The sequence below is a fragment of the Leptodactylus fuscus genome, chromosome 2 (assembly GCF_031893055.1).
Source record: "Leptodactylus fuscus isolate aLepFus1 chromosome 2, aLepFus1.hap2, whole genome shotgun sequence".
Taxonomy (NCBI): domain Eukaryota; kingdom Metazoa; phylum Chordata; class Amphibia; order Anura; family Leptodactylidae; genus Leptodactylus; species Leptodactylus fuscus.
Window position 1 is genome coordinate 112377448 of NC_134266.1, and position 21736 is coordinate 112399183.

The window sequence follows — 21736 nt, forward strand, 5'->3', positions numbered from 1 at the left end:
TTTGCTGGAAGGTGAATCTCCTTTCTAGTTTCAAGTGCTTTGCATCCCCCACAGGTTTCCTTACAGGATTGCAATGTATTTAGCTCCATCCATCTTCCCATCAAATCTGATCAGCTTCCCTGTCCCTGCTGAAGAAAAGCATCCTCACAACATGATGCTGACACCACCATATTTGACAGTGGGGATGGTGTGTTTTCTACCACACATAGCGCTTTGCATTTAGGCCAAAAAGTTCAACTTTGGTCTTGTCTAACCAGAGCACCTTCTTCATATGTTTTCTATGTCCCCATATATGGCTTGTGGCAAACTGAAAATGCCACTTCTTATGTCTTATGGTTTTCTCCTTGCCACTCTTTCATAAAGGCCATATTTGTGGAGTACGTGACTTAGTTTTCTTGTGGACAGATTCTCCCACCTAATTTCTACAGCTCGTCTAGAATGACCATTGACCTCTTGGCTGCTGCCCTGACCAGTGCTCTCCTTGCTAGATCTGTTAGTTTAGGTGGGTGGCCATATCTTGGTGTGTTTGCAGTTGTAGAATATTTTTTCCGTTTTTGAATGATAGATTGGATGGACGAATGAACAGTGTTCCTAGGGATGCTCAAAGCTTGGGCTATGTTTTTATTACCTAACCCTGCTTTACACTTCTTCACAACTTTATCTGTGACCTGTCTGGTGAGTTCCTTGGTCTTCATGATGCTGTTTGTTCACTAGTGTTCTCTATCAAACCACTGAGACCTTCACAGAACAGGTGTATTTATACTGAGACTAAATTACACACAGCTGGACTCTATTAACTAATTAAGTGACTTCTGAAGGCAATTGATTGCATTGGATTTTATTTAGGGGTATCAGAGTACAGGGGAATAAATACTTGATTACTAATGTGGTGATTAGGGGTGCTAATGCATTGTTATGGTCAGTGGCATAACTAACAATGACTGGGCCCCATAGCAAACTATTGACTTGGGGGTCCCCTTCCCTTATACAGCATAGCGCTCCCGTTCCTGGTCCCCCACATGAAAAAAATGCCCCATTTACACACACTATAATGTCCCAAAGTGGACTCCAGACAGTATAACATCCCATAGAGGTCCCTCTACACAGTATAATGTTCCATAGTGGCCCCTGCACACCGTATAATGTTCCATAGTGGCTCCTGTACACAGTATAATGTCCCATAGAGATGCTTCCACACAGTATAATGTCTCATAGCGGCCTCCATACAGTATAATGTCCCACAGCAACCCCTCTACAGAGTATAATGTTCCATAGTGGCCTCTGTACACAGAATAATGTTCCATAGTGGCCCCTGTACGCAGTATAATGTCCCAAAGCGGACCCTCCACACAGTATAATGTCCCATAGTGGCTCCTGTACACAGTATAATGTGCCATAGTGGTGCTTACACAGTATAATGGCCCACATTGGATCCTATGTAACAAATTGTAACAAATTTTGTGGTTCACTGCCCACAAACTATTATTATACTTTGGGGTTTTTTCAGCTCCCATAGTATAATGATCAAAGGCCCAGGTGAGGTGAGGGAACATAAAAAAACAATGTTACTTACCTCTCCTGGACTCTGGCACGTCATTATGCATCAAAGCCAGAAGACATCAGGGAGGTGGGCTGGAGCCCAGGAGAGGTTACACTGGTTTTTATGTTTGCTCACCTCTCCTAGGCCCAGGGCCACCGATAGGCCAGTACTACTGCTACTGGCGTCAGGGGCCCGTCCAAATTTAAAAATTGGGGGGGCCCGGGCCCCCTGGCACCGGCAGCAGTCATTGTATGTCCTGTTTGTTTCAACTCAGGTCTTTCACCCGTCTGGCTCGTCCCTCCTTCACTGCCTCTCAGATCTTACTCCTGCAATGAAGCCACACAGGCAGGGAAGTAGGGGCGGGCCAGACGGGTGAAGGAGGCATGGTTTTCTCGGCAAGCTTGAAACCACGCTTCCTTCACCTGTCTGGCCCGCCCCTACTTCCCTGCCTCTCAGATCTCGCTCCTGGTATGACGCGACACAGGAGGGAAGGAGGGGCAGAGCAGGCAGGGTTTCAAGCTTGCCGAGAAAACCACGCCTCCTCCCGTTTGGCCCGCCCCTCCTTCCCTGTCTGTGTGGCTTCATTGCAGGAGCCAGATCTGAGAGGCAGTGAAGGAGGGGTGGGCCTGACGGGAGAAGGAGGCGTGGTTTTCTCGGCAAGCTTGAAACCACGCTTCCTTCACCTGTCTGGCCCGCCCCTACTTCCCTGCCTCTCAGATCTCGCTCCTGGTATGACGCGACACAGGAGGGAAGGAGGGGCAGAGCAGGCAGGCACCGTGCTGCTCTCCTTTTGATTCACACAGACGGGACACAGACGCTACACACGCTGCATTCGGACTATAAGACGCACACACATTTTCCTCCCATATTGGGAGGAAAAAAAGTGCGTCTTATAGTCCGAAAAATACGGTAATTTTTTAGCTGGAGAATAATAATGATGTAGGCTGTTTGGGGGTGGGACTTTCACTTTAAAGGAGTGTTCACATTGCGTTTTTTGGCCTCCCTTGCCGGGATATGTTGGTAACCAGTCACAATCAGCTACCCACTTATCCCTGCACGGAGAACTGCAGGCCCCCCTTTTTTTTTTAATGGCCAGTTCTTCGCGCAGGGATAAGTTGACAGCTGATTCTGACTGGTTACCAACGTATCCCGGCAAGGGAGGCCAAAAACGCAACGTGAAAAAGCCCTGAGGATTTATTAGGAGGGCTCTTATAAATGGTGTTGGCTCTCTATAGGCGCTTTCACACGTAGCAGATTTTACCTGCAAATAGAATCTGATTAAGCCTTGTAATGCTGCTAAATAAAGGGAAATGTAATACAGAATTGGTATGTCGCAAAATAAGGTAATTTTAAAATGGTGTGTGGGGGGGGGGGGCAGACACTTAGGCTGTATGGGGCCCCAAAATTCCTGATGGCGGCCCTGCCTGGGCCTCTGAACATTATACTTTTCAATGCATTCAGTGTGAATGGAACTGGCAGGTGAACCTCCTTAGATGAATCTCATGGGGCTTGCCCAACAAATACTCTTGCCACGTGCTCACAGCTCTACTAACCGATCACCGCTATTGCTCATATTTGACTCTGCTTCAGCCTCTATCCTCCATGGATCTCTGTGCGACATCCTGATGCGCTTCAGCATCAGTGATGTGATATGGGAAATGTGGCCTCCTGAAGGGCAGAAGGGGAAGCGGAGGTGGCTGTGAACAGAAACTGGAATGAGTAAGTAAACAGGACCCATTATCTCCTGGTAAATCATAAATCCATCCTGGGGTTATAAATCTTGAGTATCCATCTAGCTCTCCTGCCATGCCTCTAATTCAAACAGCATCTTTATTAATTACATGCTGGATATGGACATGAATGGACATGAAATGCCAAATAACCTGTGATCACCTGCATCACCTCCATGCTACTGGATTTATTTTGTGATTCATAAATTCGTTCTTAGATCAGACACTTTGTGAAAGTACTGGATGGATACTTGTAAAAAATAATACATATTTTCTATCGCTGTCAGTGTAATGACCAGTTCTATAAATTGAACACAGTATTTATTGCACAAATTGAACATTGTTAAAAAAAAGCTTAACGCCAAGGTCAGAAATGTTGTGCTTTGATCAACAATACAATAAAAAGGATCAGATTATATAGATCATATATACTCAGCAAAGTACAGCTTGCCCTTAAAACATCTCCCTCACTAAAAGGCATTGAAAATGTAAAAAGTTTTGGCTCTTAGAAGATGGCAACACAAAAACATGATTTTGTCTAATGATATTGCTAAGTAATGTACAGAACATAAAGGAACAACATAAATGAGATATAATCATAAGAAACCAAGAGTAAAAGTAAAATGTTATCTTATGCCATTGCCATATACATCATAACTGTAAAATAATGATATGACATAGTATCCTTTAATGAGATTAACCTCTTGCCAACATCTGCTATACTATTACAGTAGTATCAGCTGCTCAGAGGGCACAATAGCCACCAGGTCTCTGCTATATTACACAAATCCTATAAAAAAGAAAAAACTTTTTTTCTGTTTTGACTTGCTCAAATACATTGAATAAAATGCTAAGAAAACATCAGGCATTCCACAAAATGGTATGGATAGAAAATATATCTCGTCTTCTTCAACTCTGTATAAAGAAATATAGAAAAGTTACAGGTGTCAGAACAGGGGCATAACTACCAAAGAGGCAGCGGAGGCGGCTGCCACAGGGCCCGGGCCATTAGGGGGCCCGGTGACAGCCGCTACCGCTGCGTTTTTTTGTTTTTTTTTAAATAGGCCACGGGCCCCACAAATACTATCATTATACTCGGGGGTCTTTGCAGACCCCCGAATATAATGATCGGCGGATTGGGAGAGGTAAGGAAACTTAAACAGTGTTACTTGCCTCTCCACGATCCTGCTAGGCCTCCTTTCTGACGTCTCTGACGTCACATGAACCCGGCCTGCGTCCCGGGTCATGTGACATCTGACGTCATTTCATAAGGACGCCAGCGGAGTAGACAGCGTAGGAGCCGGGGGACAGGTAAGAAACAGTAATTTTGTATGTTTTTATTCCCCCAGGACTCCAATTATTATACTTTGGGTTCTGAAAAGACCCCAGAGTATAATAATTGTTTATGGGTGTCCACTATGGGGTATAATACTGTCTGCAGGGACCACTATGGGGCATAATACTGTGTGCAGGGGCCAGTAAGGGACATAATACTGTGTGCAGGGGCCACTATGGGGGATAATACTGTGTGCAGGGCTTACTAAGGGACATAATAGAGTGCAGAGGAGGGGGTCGGTCGAGGTCTTCGACGTCGGTGTCGGTTGGGGGGAGGGCCCCATGTCAAAAGTTCGCCATGGGGCCCCGCCATTCCTAGTTACGCCACTGTGTCAGAATATAGCGACTCTAAGAAATTTTTAGATTCTTGTTCAGGAATTGAATAAAATAAACTATATAAATTTTGTACCACTGTAATGATAATGACCTGCAGAATATAAGTAACATGTCATTTTTACTGCAATAAGTATCATGTTTGGTTTTCAGGTGAATTCTGCCTTATAACTTCCATTGAAGCGAATGAAAGGGGGAAAAAAACACTGCCTGCCCGGTGAGGAATTTGGTCAGGTGGAAAAATTCAGCTTCAAATTCCTGAAACTCAATTCTTCAACTAGGAAAAATTCCTGAACCTGAATTTTTCATCTAGCAAAAGTTCTGCCATGTGTATATTCCCGTATATTTGCATAACATATGAAAAAATAGGACACATATTAGCATTTTGTGACCTCTTCGGAGGCGTTCTCTGGAAGTGATAATATGACCCCCACAGACCCTGATCTCTGGAATTACAGACCGAAGGATTTAAGCAAACCTACATTCACAGAAGATATGGGCTTAGTTCTCCAAGATGTTTCTGGCGAGTTCCTTAAAAACTGTGTGCAAGTGTACCTAGAAGAACTAATGCTGCTTTGAAGACAAAAGGTGACCAAATACTGATATTTCTTTTTCCTTCATTTCTTAATTGATAAAAATCAACTATTAATACTTCTACTTTTGACAGCAATCTTACTTTTCACCATATTTTTGCCACCCACCTACAACTGTTTCATAGTACTGTCATTCTATAAATAACTTCTTTATATAATAGTATTAACAAATCTAATGTAATCCCTATATAGATGGTTACTGACAGACGTAAAGCTGTAAAGGCCATTTCCGACATCAGTCTATTGAGAGGACAAAGGTGGTGATGATATTAGACCAGTTTGAAACAAGGGCGTGATGTCACATTTCATGGTCCTTAGAGGTAAAAGACGAAACTATGTGCAAACAAAAACAATATGGATTTCTGTATTGTTCAAGCTAAATACAAATTGTATGTCTACCTTTCACCAATCTGCCATCGCTTTACATGATCTGCTCTTTGTGCGTAGTCCAGCCCCGATGTTGTGATTGGCTGAATTGGCGAGACTGTTGTAAACATAAAGGTTTCATTCCCAACACTGGGAGCAGGGACAGAGAAGTTACATAGAAACATAGAAAGCATAGAAAAAGAAGGTAAGAGACAGAGGGCAAATACTATATTGATAAACAGATTAGCCATTTCTTGAATTTATTGGTAAGGTACGGGTTTCTACAGAGTCATTGTGTCTTATGATAATGCATTTTGATTAATCCACCCAAATGGTATCCTAAGTCCTGATTCTTCTACCACTATATTGTAGTAACAGTGAATCTGTTTCGTTATTATTTTATGCTTGAGAAACTGCGTATGAAAAATTTCATATTTTTTTATTCAAAATCTCTCTCCCATAGGACAGAACATGAAGTCACTACTCTGGCTGTCTCTATTGGCCTTCTGTATAGGAGCTGCCAACTCCCAAAGTAAGTTTCTAAGTATTAAAATAAACAATATAGCAGACGGCTTAATAATTTAATTTCACATATTTAAAGGCTTTCAATGGTTTTTGTTATGAACTAGCATACTGCTATCAGAAACAAGTTAAAGGGGATTTGTCACCACGTGAAATTTAGAGAATTTGGTAATTGTCAATAATGATAAACTTTATCTACATCTCTATTCATTTCAACTTGATACAACAAGATCCTCCAGTTATTTGGAGAGATTGCATAATGTCATGAAAGATTTGTACGCACTGCAATAGACTTTATGAAACCAGCGGAATGAGATTAAAAGCCTGTACCATCAAAGCAAGTTATTGCCCATCTACAGGATACGGAATAATTTACAGATCAGTGAGGGTCCCATTGCTGAGATCCCCACTGATCAGAAAAGGGATCTTTTATCCCTTTATTTCAATGAGATTTTCTGAGATGGCCGAGCACTGTACTCCAGCTATCTCGGGAACTCCCATTGAATTTAATGGAGTGGTGCATGTGCTGCCTGACCAGTGCTCCATTCAGAAAGGACAACAAAACATCTCCATTCTCTTTCTTGCTGGGGTCACAGTGGTCAGACCTTAAATAGTCTGGAAGTTATCCACTACACTCTGGAGAGGGCAAAATCTGCTCAAATGGAGATATCCTTTTAAGACTCCTATTAATATTGCAGATCTGAATTGTGTGTTTTTTTCTATATTATGCTGGATTCATATCTGTGCCAGAGTCTCCGTTTTGGAGATTCTGTAGGAGTGATTGCCGAAAATTGCTGGACGAAAAAGTGCTAGACTTTTTTGTCTAGCAGATTTTGCTTAAAAGAATGAACTCCAGATGGATCCCGCTATAGTCAAAGGGGTTGTCGGGCACCATTGGTGTCCACTGTTTTAGCAGTCTGTGTATCCTTTGTTCTTGTCTTTCATCGGACCAGAACAACGGACACCCTGACGTAAATGTGAACATGACTTTATACTGTATTGTACAGCCATTCTTTACCTTTGTCCATCTCTGATGTCATACAGACCATAAAGATTTTTTTTCTAGTGGGTTTCGTAGCATTACAGGTACCCTATCTAGATGTATTGCCTTATACAGGGAAGCACAAGGAGTGCCCACTTTTCCCACTGTCTTAAAAGCAAAACTGCCTGTTGCCCAAAGCAACCAATCACACAGCAGATTTCATGTATTCTGTTCCTAAGAAATGAAAGCTGTATTGTGATTGGTTGCTATGGGCAACTAAAACAGTTTGGCTCTGAGCATAAAAATTTAGGCAACAGTCCTTCTGTAGAATAGAAGAATTATTGAAAGTCACAATACAATGCCAATGTTTCCTAAAAGAAAATAATCCTGCCTGTAACAATCACAAGAAAAGAATGGCTGCCGAGATACTTATTTTCCCTAATGACAAACACTAAATTAAGCGTCATCTGCCATGGTGGTCTATCTATATAATCTCTGTGAACTTTGAGAAGAACAGTGAGATGCTGCTGCGGTTTTTCACACAACGCTTTTTTGCAGTGAGACGCCACGTGGGGCCTTAGCATGTTTATAAAAAACAACTAATTCATAATGCCAGGCTGTGAGGAACCCCCTTCTGACCGTGGGGAGATATTGGTGTCAAAATTAACGGCACTGATATCTCCAGCACCGGGACCCATACCAGGAAATGTGTTCAGTAGTCCGTCCCCATGCAGACTCCCCTGAACAGATTACCGATGCAGATGTGAACGAGCCCTTAGCCTTAGGGCTCACTCACACGGGGCAAGAGGGGGTGGGTTTTGGTGCTGAATCCACCTCAGAATGCGCCCCCTCACAGTAGAGGTCTATGTAGATCTTCCTTTTTTCCATGAGTGGAAAAAAGAAGCGAGCTGCCCTTTCTTCAGGCGGATTCCGCGGCTGATTTAGCCATGGCGTCCGCCTTGCAGCAGCACCCTCCAGACTGGGCCATTCATTTGTGCCTACTCTGGAGCGGGAAGCCGCGACTGTCGGAAGCCATGACAGTCGCAGCAGGTGCATTTTGGTCCTATTCTGACGCGGCCTCCCACATCAAAATGACGACCAAAATGCATGGCGCTTATCCCGTATGAACTACCCTTAAATGGTTTTAAAGAGGACCTTTCACCACTTTTGGGCACAGGCAGTGTTATATACTGCCAGAAAGCTGACAGTGCGCTGAATTCAGCGCACTGTCGGCTTTCCCGATCTGTGCCCGGTGTGAAGAGCTTACGGCCCGGTACCGTAGCTCTTCTATGGTCAGAAGGGCGTTTCTGACCATTAGCCAGGAACGTCCTTCTGCCTCGCGGCGCCAATCGCGCTGTGCTGTGGAGCCGGGAGGAACTCCCCCCTCCCTCTGCTCACACAGCTTGTCCGTAGACGAGCATTATCAGGAGAGGGAGGGGGCGTTCCTCCCCGCTCCACAGCACAGCGCGATTGGCGCCGCGAGGCAGAAGGACGTTCCTGGCTAATGGTCAGAAACGCCCTTCTGACTGTAAAGCGCTACGGTACCGGGACCGATAGCGCTTTACACCGGGCACGGATCGGAAAAGCCGACAGTGCGCTGAATTCAGCGCACTGTCAGCTTTCTGGCAGTATATAACACTGCATGTGCCCAGATATGGTGAAAGGTCCTCTTTAACTCAATTTGCCTGAACTGAGAGCATGTTTTCAAAAATAGTAAAGCCGAAAACATTCTTTTTAACTAGTTCAAACTCTGCCGCACTATGTAGTCTTTAGTATTTACACACATCCCAATGTTAGAGAAAAAAGAATAGTAGAAAGGCCGGATCAATCTGCTAGGAGTTCCTTGTATTTTTCCTGGATTCCCTGCTGTGTCTTGAGCACGATTATTGTTCCCATCTCTAGTAGAGAACAGAAATAGTATTGTTTTTAGGTTACTCTCTCATTTAAAGAGGACCTTTCACCATTTTGCCCACAGGCAGTTCTATATACTGCCGGAAAGCTGACAGTGCGCTGAGTTCAGCACACTTTCGGCTTTCCCGATGTGGGCCCGGTGTGAAGAGCTTACGGTCCGGTACTGTAGCTCTTCTATGGTCAGAAGGGCATTTCTGACAGTTAGCCAGAGACGTCCTTCTTCACAGCACAGCCAATCGCGCTGTGCTTTGAGAGCCAGGAGGAACTCCTCCTCCTCCCGGCTCTCACAGCACAGCGCTATTGGCTGTGCTGTGAAGAAGGACGTCTCTGGCTAACTGTCCATAGAAGAGCTACGGTACCGGGACCATAAGCTCTTCACACCGGGCCCACATCGGGAAAGCCGAAAGTGTGCTGAACTCAGCGCACTGTCAGCTTTCCGGCAGTATATAGAACTGCCTGTGGGCAAAATGGTGAAAGGTCCTCTTTAAATGAGAGAGTAACCTAAAAACAATACTATTTCTGTGCTCTACTAGAGATGGGAACAATAATCGTGCTCAAGACACAGCAGGGAATCCAGGAAAAATACAAGGAACTCCTAGCAGATTGATCCGGCCTTTCTACTATTCCGGCTTTCCGGCAGTAAATAGAACTGCCTATGGGCAAAATGGTGAAAGGTCCTCTTTAAAGAAAAAAAAAAAAAAAAAGACTCAGGCAATTGAAGCACTTTAGGTTTAGTCCAAATTTATTTGGTCTGAACAAGATCTAACACCCAAGTTGAGCAGATCTGACCTAAAGCAAAGCTATGGAGGTTCACTCGTCTGTACATATAGTAGACAGCAGTGGCGTAACTAGGAATGGCGGGGCCCCGTGGCGAACTTTTGACATGGGGCCTCCCTGACCGACACCGAAGACCTCGACCGACCCCCTCCTACGCATTCCTGCATGCTCTATTATGCCCCATAGTGGCCCCTTCACACAGTATTATGTCCCATAGTGGACCCTGCACACAGTATTATGCCCCATAGTGGCCCCTTCACACAGTATTATACCCCATAGTGGACCCTGCACACAGTATTATGTCCCATAGTGGACCCTGCACACAGTATTATGTCCCATAGTGGACCCTGCACACAGTATTATGTCCCATAGTGGCCCCTGCACACAGTATTATCCCCCATAGTGGCCCCTGCACACAGTATTATCCCCAATAGTGGCCCCTGCACACAGTATTTATCCCCCATAGTCGCCACTGCACACAGTATTATCCCCAATACTGGCCCCTGCACACAGTATTATCCCCCATAGTGGCTCCTGCACACAGTATTATGTCCCACTGTGGACACCCATAAACAATTATTATACTCTGGGGTCTTTTCAGACCCCAGAGTATAATAATCAGAAACCGGGGGAATAAAAACATAAAAAACTACTGTTTCTTTCCTATCCCCCGGCTCCTACGCTGTCGGCCTCCGCTGCCGTCCTTCTTCAATGACGTCGAACATCAAATGACCCGGGACGCAGGCCGGGTTCATGTGACGTCAGAGACGTCAGACAACTAGGAAGGAGGCCTGGCCAGGATCGTGGAGAGGTAAGTAACAGGTTTTTTTTATGTTTCTTACCTCTCCCGGTTCGCCAATGATTATACTCGGGGGTCCGAAAAGACCCCCCAAGCATAATGATAGCAGCGGTAGCGGCTATCGCCGGGCCCCTAATGTCCCGGGCCCTGTGGCAGCTGCCTCTGCTGCTATGGCGGTAGTTACGCCACTAGAAAGCAGAACTGTTATAAACTATAGATTGGCAGAACTGTTCCAACTCTCTTTATAGGAAATCTGTTATGTTCTAAAGTTAATTACTACTATATGTACTATTAATAAAGAATCTCCAACAGAAGTTTTTTTAACAGCTTATACTAAATAATAGGCAGTATAGAGGCTTGTAATATATAGACTATGAAAACTCGGTCAATCGCACGAGGGCGCTATACCTGGTCCTGCTGGAAATGTTTACTTATTACACAATGTTCTTTTATTTTTCAGTATTAGCTATTTTAGTGCACAAGTTACAAATGCTTTCACCACACGGACTCCATTATAGTCTATCGGGCCGCGGGTTTCCTGAAATTAACCGCTTTTTAATGCGTATAAGTTTCCGTTCAGGGGGGCCCCAAGTGGACTCCCAAAACAGACTCCCAAACGCAGATGTGAACTGGACCTAAGATCTATTACTTGACGCATTACTTGAAGCATGTGGACACCCAACGTAACATCTATAGCTAACATCTATCTATATCTAACATCTTGTTGTATATCTTATTGTAACCATTGTATTCTTTATGTCCCTGTTTTATACAGATGCAAAGACATGTGCTTCTTGTGATGCTACTGCTGGTATATGCAGTCAGAAAACAGGCTATGTGACTTGTAGCTGTACATCTGGCTATCTTGGGAATGGAGTGACCTGTACACCTCTTGCCTCTTGCACTACAGCTACCTGCTGTTCCCCAGGTTATTACTGGGATAACAGGGTAGGTTATAAAGTCTGCACAGATATCAACGAATGTGCAGATGCAACACTGAACAAGTGTTTCCCCTCATCAACATGTGTAAACAAGGCTGGCATCTATCTTTGTAGCAGCAACAGAAATATTGCATGCAACAATGGAACTTGTGCTTTTGACCAAGATTGTCTAAATGTTGGAAGTAGTGTACAATGTGCAGACCCTTGCTCAAATTACCAGCTGTTGGATGGAACCAGTAGATTGTCTACAATCAACTCTACTGGCGTATTCACCACTGATCGATATAACTTTGGGTGGTTCCGCTACAATGGAACCAGTGGTTTAAAGATGCAAGAAGGCTGTGTTGGTGCCGTGAAATGTGGATCAGCTGAACCCTTTACTCTTAACAGCAGCCATCCAGCTATCGGAGAAGGAATTGTCATGGTGAACCTGATAGCTAACACTGTGAGTGGATGTACAGCTGCAGGAACCCTTCCTGTAAAAGCCTGCCCTGGAGGATACTACGTCTATAAATTCACTGGAAGTTTGAAGTCTGAGGTTTATTGCACAGGTAAGTGAGAATCAATAAGATTTCTTTTCATGAACAAGAGCAGACTATAATATATTGAGAATCAATCTCTATGGAAGACTTGGCCTGACCAGACATCATATGGATAGTTGGTAGCTTGTAGTACGCCCTACATAAAATTATGGGCACTTCAGAGAAACTGCGCATTTGTAGGCAGGTTTCCCCATGGATGACAACTAATCTCTGTCTACTAGCAATGAAACATGGCATGATTATTTTAACCAAAAGGATGTATGAAATGGGCAACTAAACCTACTACCAGAGATATGGTTATTAAACAACCATCATGATGCCATAATGCTTTCTACACGCCTCTGTTGAAATCCATTTTTTTAACTATGAGAAAAAAAGTGAAGTTATGAGACAAGTGCACTGCACAGTAATAGCCATGTGGGTGGGGATGGAACCAGTAATAGATAGAGTGTTTTCTCTGCTAGCATAGCCAGTTTGCAGTTATTGATGTCCTGCTCGGCACGAATAGTGCTGACTTCACGCACTGACAAAGAATTCAAGCAAGGCTGAATGGGTGTGCTAGCATTGAGTACACTATGACTATCTAGCATTGCCCAGATGAATTAATAGAATTAATAAAAAATAATAAATAATGAATTAATACAATTTCACTGTCTCCTCATAGTAAAACAAGCTATTTAAACAATAATGTCTAGAAAGGCATTTACAACCGACACAGCATTATGGTGTGACTCAATAACTAACTCTGATGACAGCTTCCCTTTAAGAGTTTTCATACCATGAAGTAAATTACTATTATTTGCAGTCCTCAATTATTCATTTATTTTTCTAACAGTTTACCCATTTCATGATGTAATGGTGTATGCTATAATTTTGTTCTGTGTTGTTGCTGATTATTTAATGAATTATGTCTTCCTTTCAGATCCAAATCCATTTGTGGTTCCAACTCTGCCTCCAACTACAACTCCAACTACAACTACTACTCCAACTACTACAACTCCAACCACTACCACCCCTACTACTACAACTCCAACCACTACCACCCCTACTACTACAACTCCAACCACTACCATCCGCACTACTACAACTCCAACCACTACCCCCCCAACTACTACAACTCCAACCACTACCACCCCTACTACTACAACTCCAACCACTACCCCCCCTACTACTACAACTCCAACCACTACCATCCGCACTACTACAACTCCTACCACTACACCCCCAACTACGACCAAACCAATTACCACAACACCAGCTACTACACCACAACCAACTACCACACCAGTTCCCACTACCCCAATGCAAACTACCATTCAGCCAGGACAAAATATCACTGTGACCAGACTGAGAAGTAGCAATGTGATCAATGTCACATGCACAACTCAAATGGTAAATGGCATAGAAATGATAAGTCTGGAATTGAATGAGACTAAAACTACCTATATTGAAGTGCAGACCATTAGTCCCACCACTGTTATCAAAAATATCAACAGCTCAGTCACACCATTTTACTCTAGAACAACTACTGGGTCTGGTCTGCCTGTGACATTTAGTAATTGCCCGGCACCCCAAAACTCAGGAAGTGTAGTTGTTACTCCAAATCAGCAACCTTTCCAGCCTAGTTTGTACACCAGTATCCCAGCTCAAACTAAAATCTCAACGGACACATTTACATTTGATAATCAGAATTTTACCAGCACATCTACAACAACAACTATTATAATAGAAGAGGTCGTTGTGGCAGGTTTGCCTTAAAGCCTTCTCATAGGTCAATTATTAAAATATATGTCAGATTATATTGCATTCTGAGACATATGTTCAGATGCAATGTTCAACCTCACATTACCTGGTCAGGAATGACACAATTCTAATATCTACCCTGTCTGTCCCATACGTACCACCTTACCTATCTTATTAGTCGCTTAAATTATTAGTCAGTGTGTGACATGGTGTTTATGACTAGATACCTGTAGTGCTTTCTAACCAATGGGAAGATTGATCTTGAAACTAGCCATGTGAATCTGGATAAACTACTCTATGTAACCGAATGCAATAAAGACTCTTATATGAACGCTTTAACTTTATATGTTGTAAATAAAATAAATCTATGTAAACTGCATATCCCCGATGTCATGAAGTTTCTTTTCACATTTGTAATGCTCTGGAATAATCTAAAAATATAAGGTTTAAATTGAGATACACTCCCCTTCCCCCCACATACCACAGGCAAAAATATTATGAGGGCAAGAAACTTATTGTTGACTACCTAGCCCATGAAACCCATGCAATCCATTCAATACAATATTACAACATGGTATTAAAACCATTGGAGGACTGCAATTCACAACACTACCACTTGGCGGCCATACGTAGACGCACATAGAATACACATAAATCACTATTTAGACCATGATTTTAGGCATATGTGTATAAGAAGGACATAGCTGAACTAGAGTGGGTGTACTAGAAGAGGGTGACCATGGTTATTAAAGTGGTTTTGTGGGTCTTTCAGATTGATGACCTAATCTTAGGCCACGACTCTCAGGACCCCTATCGACTAGCTGTTTGAAGAGACCGCAGCATTTGGGTGAACAATGCTGCCTTTTAAAATACCAAGTGCTGTGCTGTACATTGCATAGGGGTTACGCTTGCAGCTCAACCCCATTCACTTGAATGGAACAGAACTGCAAACCGACCACATGACAAATGAACATGAAGCTATTGGCCTGGCAAGTGTAAGCCGATTGCTGATGCCAATGATGTTGTAATTAACTGGGACCCACAATGATTAGATGTGGATAATGTATCCTAAGAACTGGCATATCTAGACAAGTTACTAAATGTTGGGTTATTCAATTTGGTAAAAAGACATACAGTATACAGGTTGATTTAATTCTATAGCAGAAATATGTGGCTGGACAATTCAGAGATCTTTAACCTGGTCTCTTTACATTATAACTTGCAACCATGACAAAGAAGTACCATCTATACCTGTATTGGCAAACCTAAAGCACACTTGCCAAAGGGGGCACTTAGAGCCCTCTCTGTTGGTTCACACACCATTGTCCTGATCACTCACTAACAGGGCTGTTGTCCTGATCGCTGCACATACAGCTGAAAACTGTCAGTGTAGGCCTCAGGACTGCGGCTTACACTAACAGCAGAGTGTAAATTCTGCCCTGACACAGGCATGATAACATCATTCATCAGCGCCTGCAGTCAGAAGGAGTACACCCGGCTGTTCTTCGTGGCAGTTAAGGTGAGCAGCATATAATACTGTGTGGGGGTTCACTGTGGATCATACAATACTGTGTGGGGGCCCACTGTGGAGAAAATCAGACTGTGAGAGAGGGCCCATTGTGGAGCATATAATACTGTGTCGGGTCCCACTGTGGAGCATATAATACTGTGTGGGGGCCACTATGGAGCGTATTGTACTGTCTGCGGGCCCTTCACTATTTATATCACACAATATCTGTTTTATAGCAGACATATGATATTAGTACAGGCTGTGATAACATTGCTCGGTCACTATAAAACAGATCCTGTGCAATGTAAATAGTGAACATTAAAGGGATTCTATCATTAAATACAATTTTTAAACTAAATACACATAGGAATAAGAAAGGCTATTCTTCTGTTACCTTTACTATTCTGATCCGCTCCACCGTTCCTGAGAAATATCTTCTTTCTTCCTTATGGAAATGAGTTTTCTTGCAACACTGGGGGTGTCCCCAGTGTTGCTTGAAAACTCTCCAATGATGCCTCTGTCTTCTTCTCTGCCTCTTCTCTCGCGCTCCTCTTCTCTTCGTCCAAAAGCGCCGACTGCGCATGTCCGTCGGAAAATGCAAACTTTTTACCTAGGGTATAATTCACCTAGGGTAGAACCCATATATAAGTGGTTCAAGCACTATTATAAGTAGTTGTGAATTCCTCACAACTCCTGAAGGTGAGAGTCTTTCTACCTCTTGTATATACCATCTTTACCTAATGGCACCTCACTATGTACAGTTCGGTGCTGCTGTTTGTATTATCTTTTCACCGAGAACACCCTCCTTGGAATCTCCTAAAGTGTCCACTAGATTCAAGTCCCCAAAGAGCCAAGGGACCACTGATTCTAACGCCACAAGTTTTGGGTAGCTGTCTGTGGTACATCCCATATCTTCTTGTTACTAGACCTCAGTGCCTAGCACAGTTGGACATTATAGACTTATGTTGTTATAGTTAGTAACCATGCTTTATAAACTTATCTAAAAAGATGGGGCCTCAACCCTTACTTTCCTTTCTAAACCACTGTTTGCCTCATGGTGGTGGGTGAATGTGTTCCTTATGGGGTCCCTGGGGCTGGTCCTGGCTTTGGATGCCGGAGCATTCAGCTGGTGAGGACTTGGGCAGATCAGGGGGCACCCGTGGGGAATGATGCCCACCGCAGTTTTTCTTTATCCTGTATTTTAAAACCTCATCCATGATTATTATTATTTATTGTTTTTATTGGTATTGTAGATTTCAATGCATTTTATAGTGTTCTGACAACATGTTATTTCAATATATGCCTTCTATGCTCCATTCCAATAGGACTCACTCAGCTAACTTTATTTGGTCTTCACTGTCAGTTCACATGCATCCGACATGATAGTTTACACCTTCTGTACTGCTTAACTAGGTTTTCTGAGACACTGGCTAAGCAGCAGATCATTGTTTGAAAAGAAGTATTTGAAGAACAGGGGTCCGCGCTCACTGGTAAAACTTAAATAACAGCCAGGAAAAATGAATAAAGTAGTAAATGGTGGATTTATTGAAGATAAAAGGCACGACGCGTTTCGGACCGCTACTGGTCCTTTCTCAAGTGCAGATTCTGTTAAAAAACATACATACAAAAAATAATAAAATATAATTGTAAAAAGTACATTTGGTTAAAAAGCGAAAAATAGAGCCGCACAGGCCCAAGAGAGACCCTTTACAAGCATTGCTTGCAGCTACAGAGAAAGTGATGATAGTAAAAAATGTACAAATACACATAAATCCTGTACTTCAGTTTTTCCTTTTACTATATACCTTAAAGGGAAAATGGTTATTACTCCTTTAAAGAGTAAATACAAATACAAATACAAATGCAAATACGTGTGGCAACCAAATACCAATAAAGCAGTAGATGTCAATGTTACTGCTAGAAAATAGTACCTCAGTCAGTAGTGTGTTGTAAGATACAATTCAAATCATTAAACTGACACATTTTGTTTTCACATAACCTCAGTTCCGTATGTGTGTTATTTACTCGTAATAATCTCACAATGGAGGATGAAAAACAAAGTAAATCTAATGTTGATCATATTAGTTTATCAGATATCTCTTATAAGGGTAACATATTGCGATAGGTATCGATTGTCTGCCTCCCTGGGGACCCCCAGAGACACAAACAGGTATATGGACGTTCTCTCACATAGAGAGCAAGGCACCCGTATTAAGGCAATAGAATTGAGGTTTAAGAGACAAAGAAACAAAGTATCTTACCTGAGTCAGCCGGGCTGAGTACATGTTTCCCCGGCTGAAGCTCAGCTTATTTAAACTCTTCCCCGTGTGCGTGATTGCGTGTGGGCAGTGTACTGCGCCTGCGCCGGTTACGGCGTCCATACGCGCTAGCACGTAGCTGCCCCGGGAAGAGAATGAAACATGTGCGCATGCGCCACCTATACAAAGGCTGCGCATGCGCAATTGATTCGGAAAGCAAGTGTTCTGTATGCGTGTGCGTGCCTGAACAGACGAGCGTGCATGCAAGCGCTGAATTCATACAGAGCGCATGTATATATACCACCTTGGAACCAATCAAGGTTTGTATATGAACAGCACATAGGCTGTTTGGCTATGGTTATTGCTTTGATATGGTGATATTGATGGTCTAGATGTTTAATTCTTATTTTTATTATTTGAGGGGGATCAAACTAATTGGGGTTTGAGTTTAAGCTGCAGGTGATGAAAAGAGTATATGTATGAATATGGTACCAGGAGGGAGGGAGGGTGGGAGGAGAAGGGGAGGGGAGAGGGGGGGGAGGGGGGGGGGAAGGGGGGAAGAGAAAAAGGGGGGAGGGGGGAGGGGGGGGGGGTAGAGGAAGGGAGTTGGACCTTGAGTTGGTTAAGGATGAGGGTATGTATACTCTGGTAGAGGAATGAGGGGGGGGGGACCTACAAATACTGGAAGAACTGAGGAACAAGAGGGGGGATTGATATGGGAATGCTACTTGAACACTAAAGATTCTTAGTGACATCTTCTGATGCTATATTGAGACCAGCTAGCTGGAGTGTGTTTAACCTGAACATCCAGAACATCTCTTTCCTAGAAGAACCAACCAGCCCAGAGAGGAAAAAAACCAAAAACAAACAGGGGCAAATTGTGTCTACAATCTATCCCGGTACAAACTAAGTGCGGAACAGATTAGTGTTCTTGCAAGAGGATTGTCCTTTTGCCCAGCACAAAAACCAAATCAAATCGATTTATTTGTGGATCTAAACACCTTTATACGGCGTCTCACGCTAAAAAGACACTTTACAATTGTGGGAGAACAATCCTCAAATATAAACACACAGGGTAATAGAGGGCCCGCGGAACCTATTACATTACCCACTTCTGTTTCTAATACTGATTCACCAAGCTTTACCAATGTCAATCAAGCCGAAATCTCCACTGCTATCCCTATTCCTCACCTTAAGGAGCCCATCCCTATCAACTCTACACTCAAACCTAAATCTAATTTCTATCCTACTCACCATAGGGGGAGCAATTTAGAGACTTTTTATTCTCTGGTTGCTTCCGACCTTAGACAATTAGATTCAGCTCCAATGAAATTTCCCAATAATCTCACTAATAAAGAAAAGAACACCCTCAAAAGTCTCAAAGAAAATAGGGATATCGTGATCAGGAATGCTGACAAGGGGTGGGGTGGGGTGGTAATCCAAGACCGTGAGGTTTACCTTAATGAAGCTTTACACATCCTAGCCGATAAGCAGTACTATTCCACTCTAGATACTGATCCCTCAGTGGAACATCTGGCAGGATATAAAGAATTGATAACCAACGCCCGGGTAGATGGTATCATTTCCGATAAAGAATATGCATTTCTCAACATAAAAAATCCAACTTTAGCACTGTTTTATCATTTACCAAAACTGCATAAAGATCCTGTTAATCCTCCAGGAAGACCCATCATTTCCGGAGTAAACTCAATTACTAGAAACTTGTCCCAATATGTGGATGTGATGTTACAGAGATATGTCATCAATTTACCTTCATACCTCCGGGATTCCGCCAGTTTAATACGAGATCTTTTACCATTCACCTGGAAACCCAATTACAGGTGGGCAACACTTGATGTTAGTGCTTTATATAGCAACATCTCTCATGATCTTGGTATCTCTGCAGTAGACTTTTATCTCAAACAAGATTTAGAATTACCCACCAAACAACGTCAATTTATATTGGAAGCCATTACATTCATTCTACAACACAACACATTTGAATTCAATTCACAAATCTATCTGCAGACAAAGGGGACGGCTATGGGGACCCGTATGGCCCCCAGTTATGCCAACCTCTTCATGGGAATTTTTGAAAGTTCATTGATCTACTCTACACACCCCTGGATCAATCACATTAAATACTACCGTAGGTATATTGACGATCTCATATTCATTTGGGAGGGAACGGGGGAGTCTTTCGACTCCTACTGTGCCTTCCTTAATGATAACCAGTTTGGGATCAAACTATCAGGTAAATCAAACGCAGAATCTATAGAGTATCTGGATCTTCTTCTGACTAGTACAGACAATCGGATACTTACAAAGACATATTTTAAAACAGTCGATCGCAACAGTCTACTGCATTATGATAGCCTACATCACAAAAAATGGAAGCAGAATATCCCTTTTGGACAGTTCCGTCGAATCAGACGAAACTGTTCAAATGATGCTGACTACAAGAATCAAAGTACTATTTTAACCAATAGATTTAAAGAAAAGAAATATCCATCTGCAATTATACAGGCAGCAGAGATAAGGGCAGGGGCACTCTCTCAGTTTGATTGCCTTGTCCCTAAACAAAAACCGGTGAACAATGACTATCACTGTAACTTCATAACCACTTTCAGCTCCGTACACAATAACGTTCGGAACATTTTAAACAAACATTGGCATGTGGTTCGAAACGACCCCTTCCTAGGAGGGATTCTGCCCGTACGACCGGGAATCACCTATAGGAGGGCTAGGTCGTTAAAAAACCTACTAGCTCCCAGTCGCCTTAAATCCTGTAACGACAATATTACCATAGTTACCAATACCCCAATGGGGAGTTTCTCATGTAAAAGTGCACGTTGTAAATGTTGTCTTACTATTCAGCACGAACGTACACATATCCACAGTTTCACAACGGGAGACACTTTTGAAATTCAATTTCACCTAGATTGTTCATCATCTTGGGTCATCTACGTACTGGAGTGCCCATGTGGCCTCCAGTACGTGGGTCGTACAACTAGGCCTCTTAGACAGCGTATTAGCCAACATAGATGTAACGTAAACAATGGCTTTTTGAAACATAGTGTATCACGTCACGCTACACAATATCATCCTAAAGACTTCTCGGGATTTAAAGTCACACCAATTGATACAGTTCCCCCGTCAATGCCAGATAGACTCCACAACCTTAATAGGAAAGAGATGTTCTGGATGTTCAGGTTAAACACACTCCAGCCAGCTGGTCTCAATATAGCATCAGAAGATGTCACTAAGAATCTTTAGTTTTCAAGTAGCATTCCCATATCAATCCCCCCTCTTGTTCCTCAGTTCTTCCAGTATTTGTAGGTCCCCCCCCCCCTCATTCCTCTACCAGAGTATACATACCCTCATCCTTAACCAACTCAAGGTCCAACTCCCTTCCTCTACCCCCCCTCCCCCCTTTTTCTCTTCCCCCCTTCCCCCCCTCCCCCCCCTCTCCCCTCCCCTTCTCCTCCCACCCTCCCTCCCTCCTGGTACCATATTCATACATATACTCTTTTCATCACCTGCAGCTTAAACTCAAACCCCAATTAGTTTGATCCCCCTCAAATAATAAAAATAAGAATTAAACATCTAGACCATCAATATCACCATATCAAAGCAATAACCATAGCCAAACAGCCTATGTGCTGTTCATATACAAACCTTGATTGGTTCCAAGGTGGTATATATACATGCGCTCTGTATGAATTCAGCGCTTGCATGCACGCTCGTCTGTTCAGGCACGCACACGCATACAGAACACTTGCTTTCCGAATCAATTGCGCATGCGCAGCCTTTGTATAGGTGGCGCATGCGCACATGTTTCATTCTCTTCCCGG

The 21736-nt window shown here is 43.1% G+C and overlaps 2 protein-coding genes across 2 annotated transcripts in view; one reads left to right on the top strand and one right to left on the bottom strand.

Annotated features, from left to right (window-relative positions):
- ZNF593OS (ZNF593 opposite strand) overlaps window positions 1-20747 on the bottom strand; it is a 115888-nt gene extending 95141 nt beyond the window's left edge. The window contains exon 1 of the mRNA XM_075264407.1: window positions 20738-20747. The gene's annotated coding sequence lies outside the window, so the exon portion shown is untranslated. The remainder of the gene's footprint in view (window positions 1-20737) is intronic.
- On the top strand, window positions 152-13729 carry LOC142196179 (uromodulin-like). The gene is made up of 6 exons (XM_075266400.1): window positions 152-187; window positions 406-502; window positions 6361-6429; window positions 11664-12380; window positions 12593-12629; window positions 13294-13729. Exons 1-6 carry the CDS (start codon window positions 152-154, stop codon window positions 13727-13729), a joined length of 1392 nt encoding a protein of 463 aa, XP_075122501.1.
- Window positions 20748-21736: the final 989 nt, after the last annotated feature.

Excerpts from the sequence above, each read along its gene's own strand:
- LOC142196179 (XM_075266400.1), top strand. The coding sequence starts at position 152 with ATGATGCTGACACCACCATATTTGACAGTGGGGATG. Across the intron at positions 188-405 it reads CATATTTGACAGTGGGGATG|ATTCTCCCACCTAATTTCTA; the intron begins GTGTGTTTTCTA and ends TCTTGTGGACAG. Across the intron at positions 12,381-12,592 it reads GTCTGAGGTTTATTGCACAG|CAATGAAACATGGCATGATT; the intron begins GTAAGTGAGAAT and ends TCTGTCTACTAG.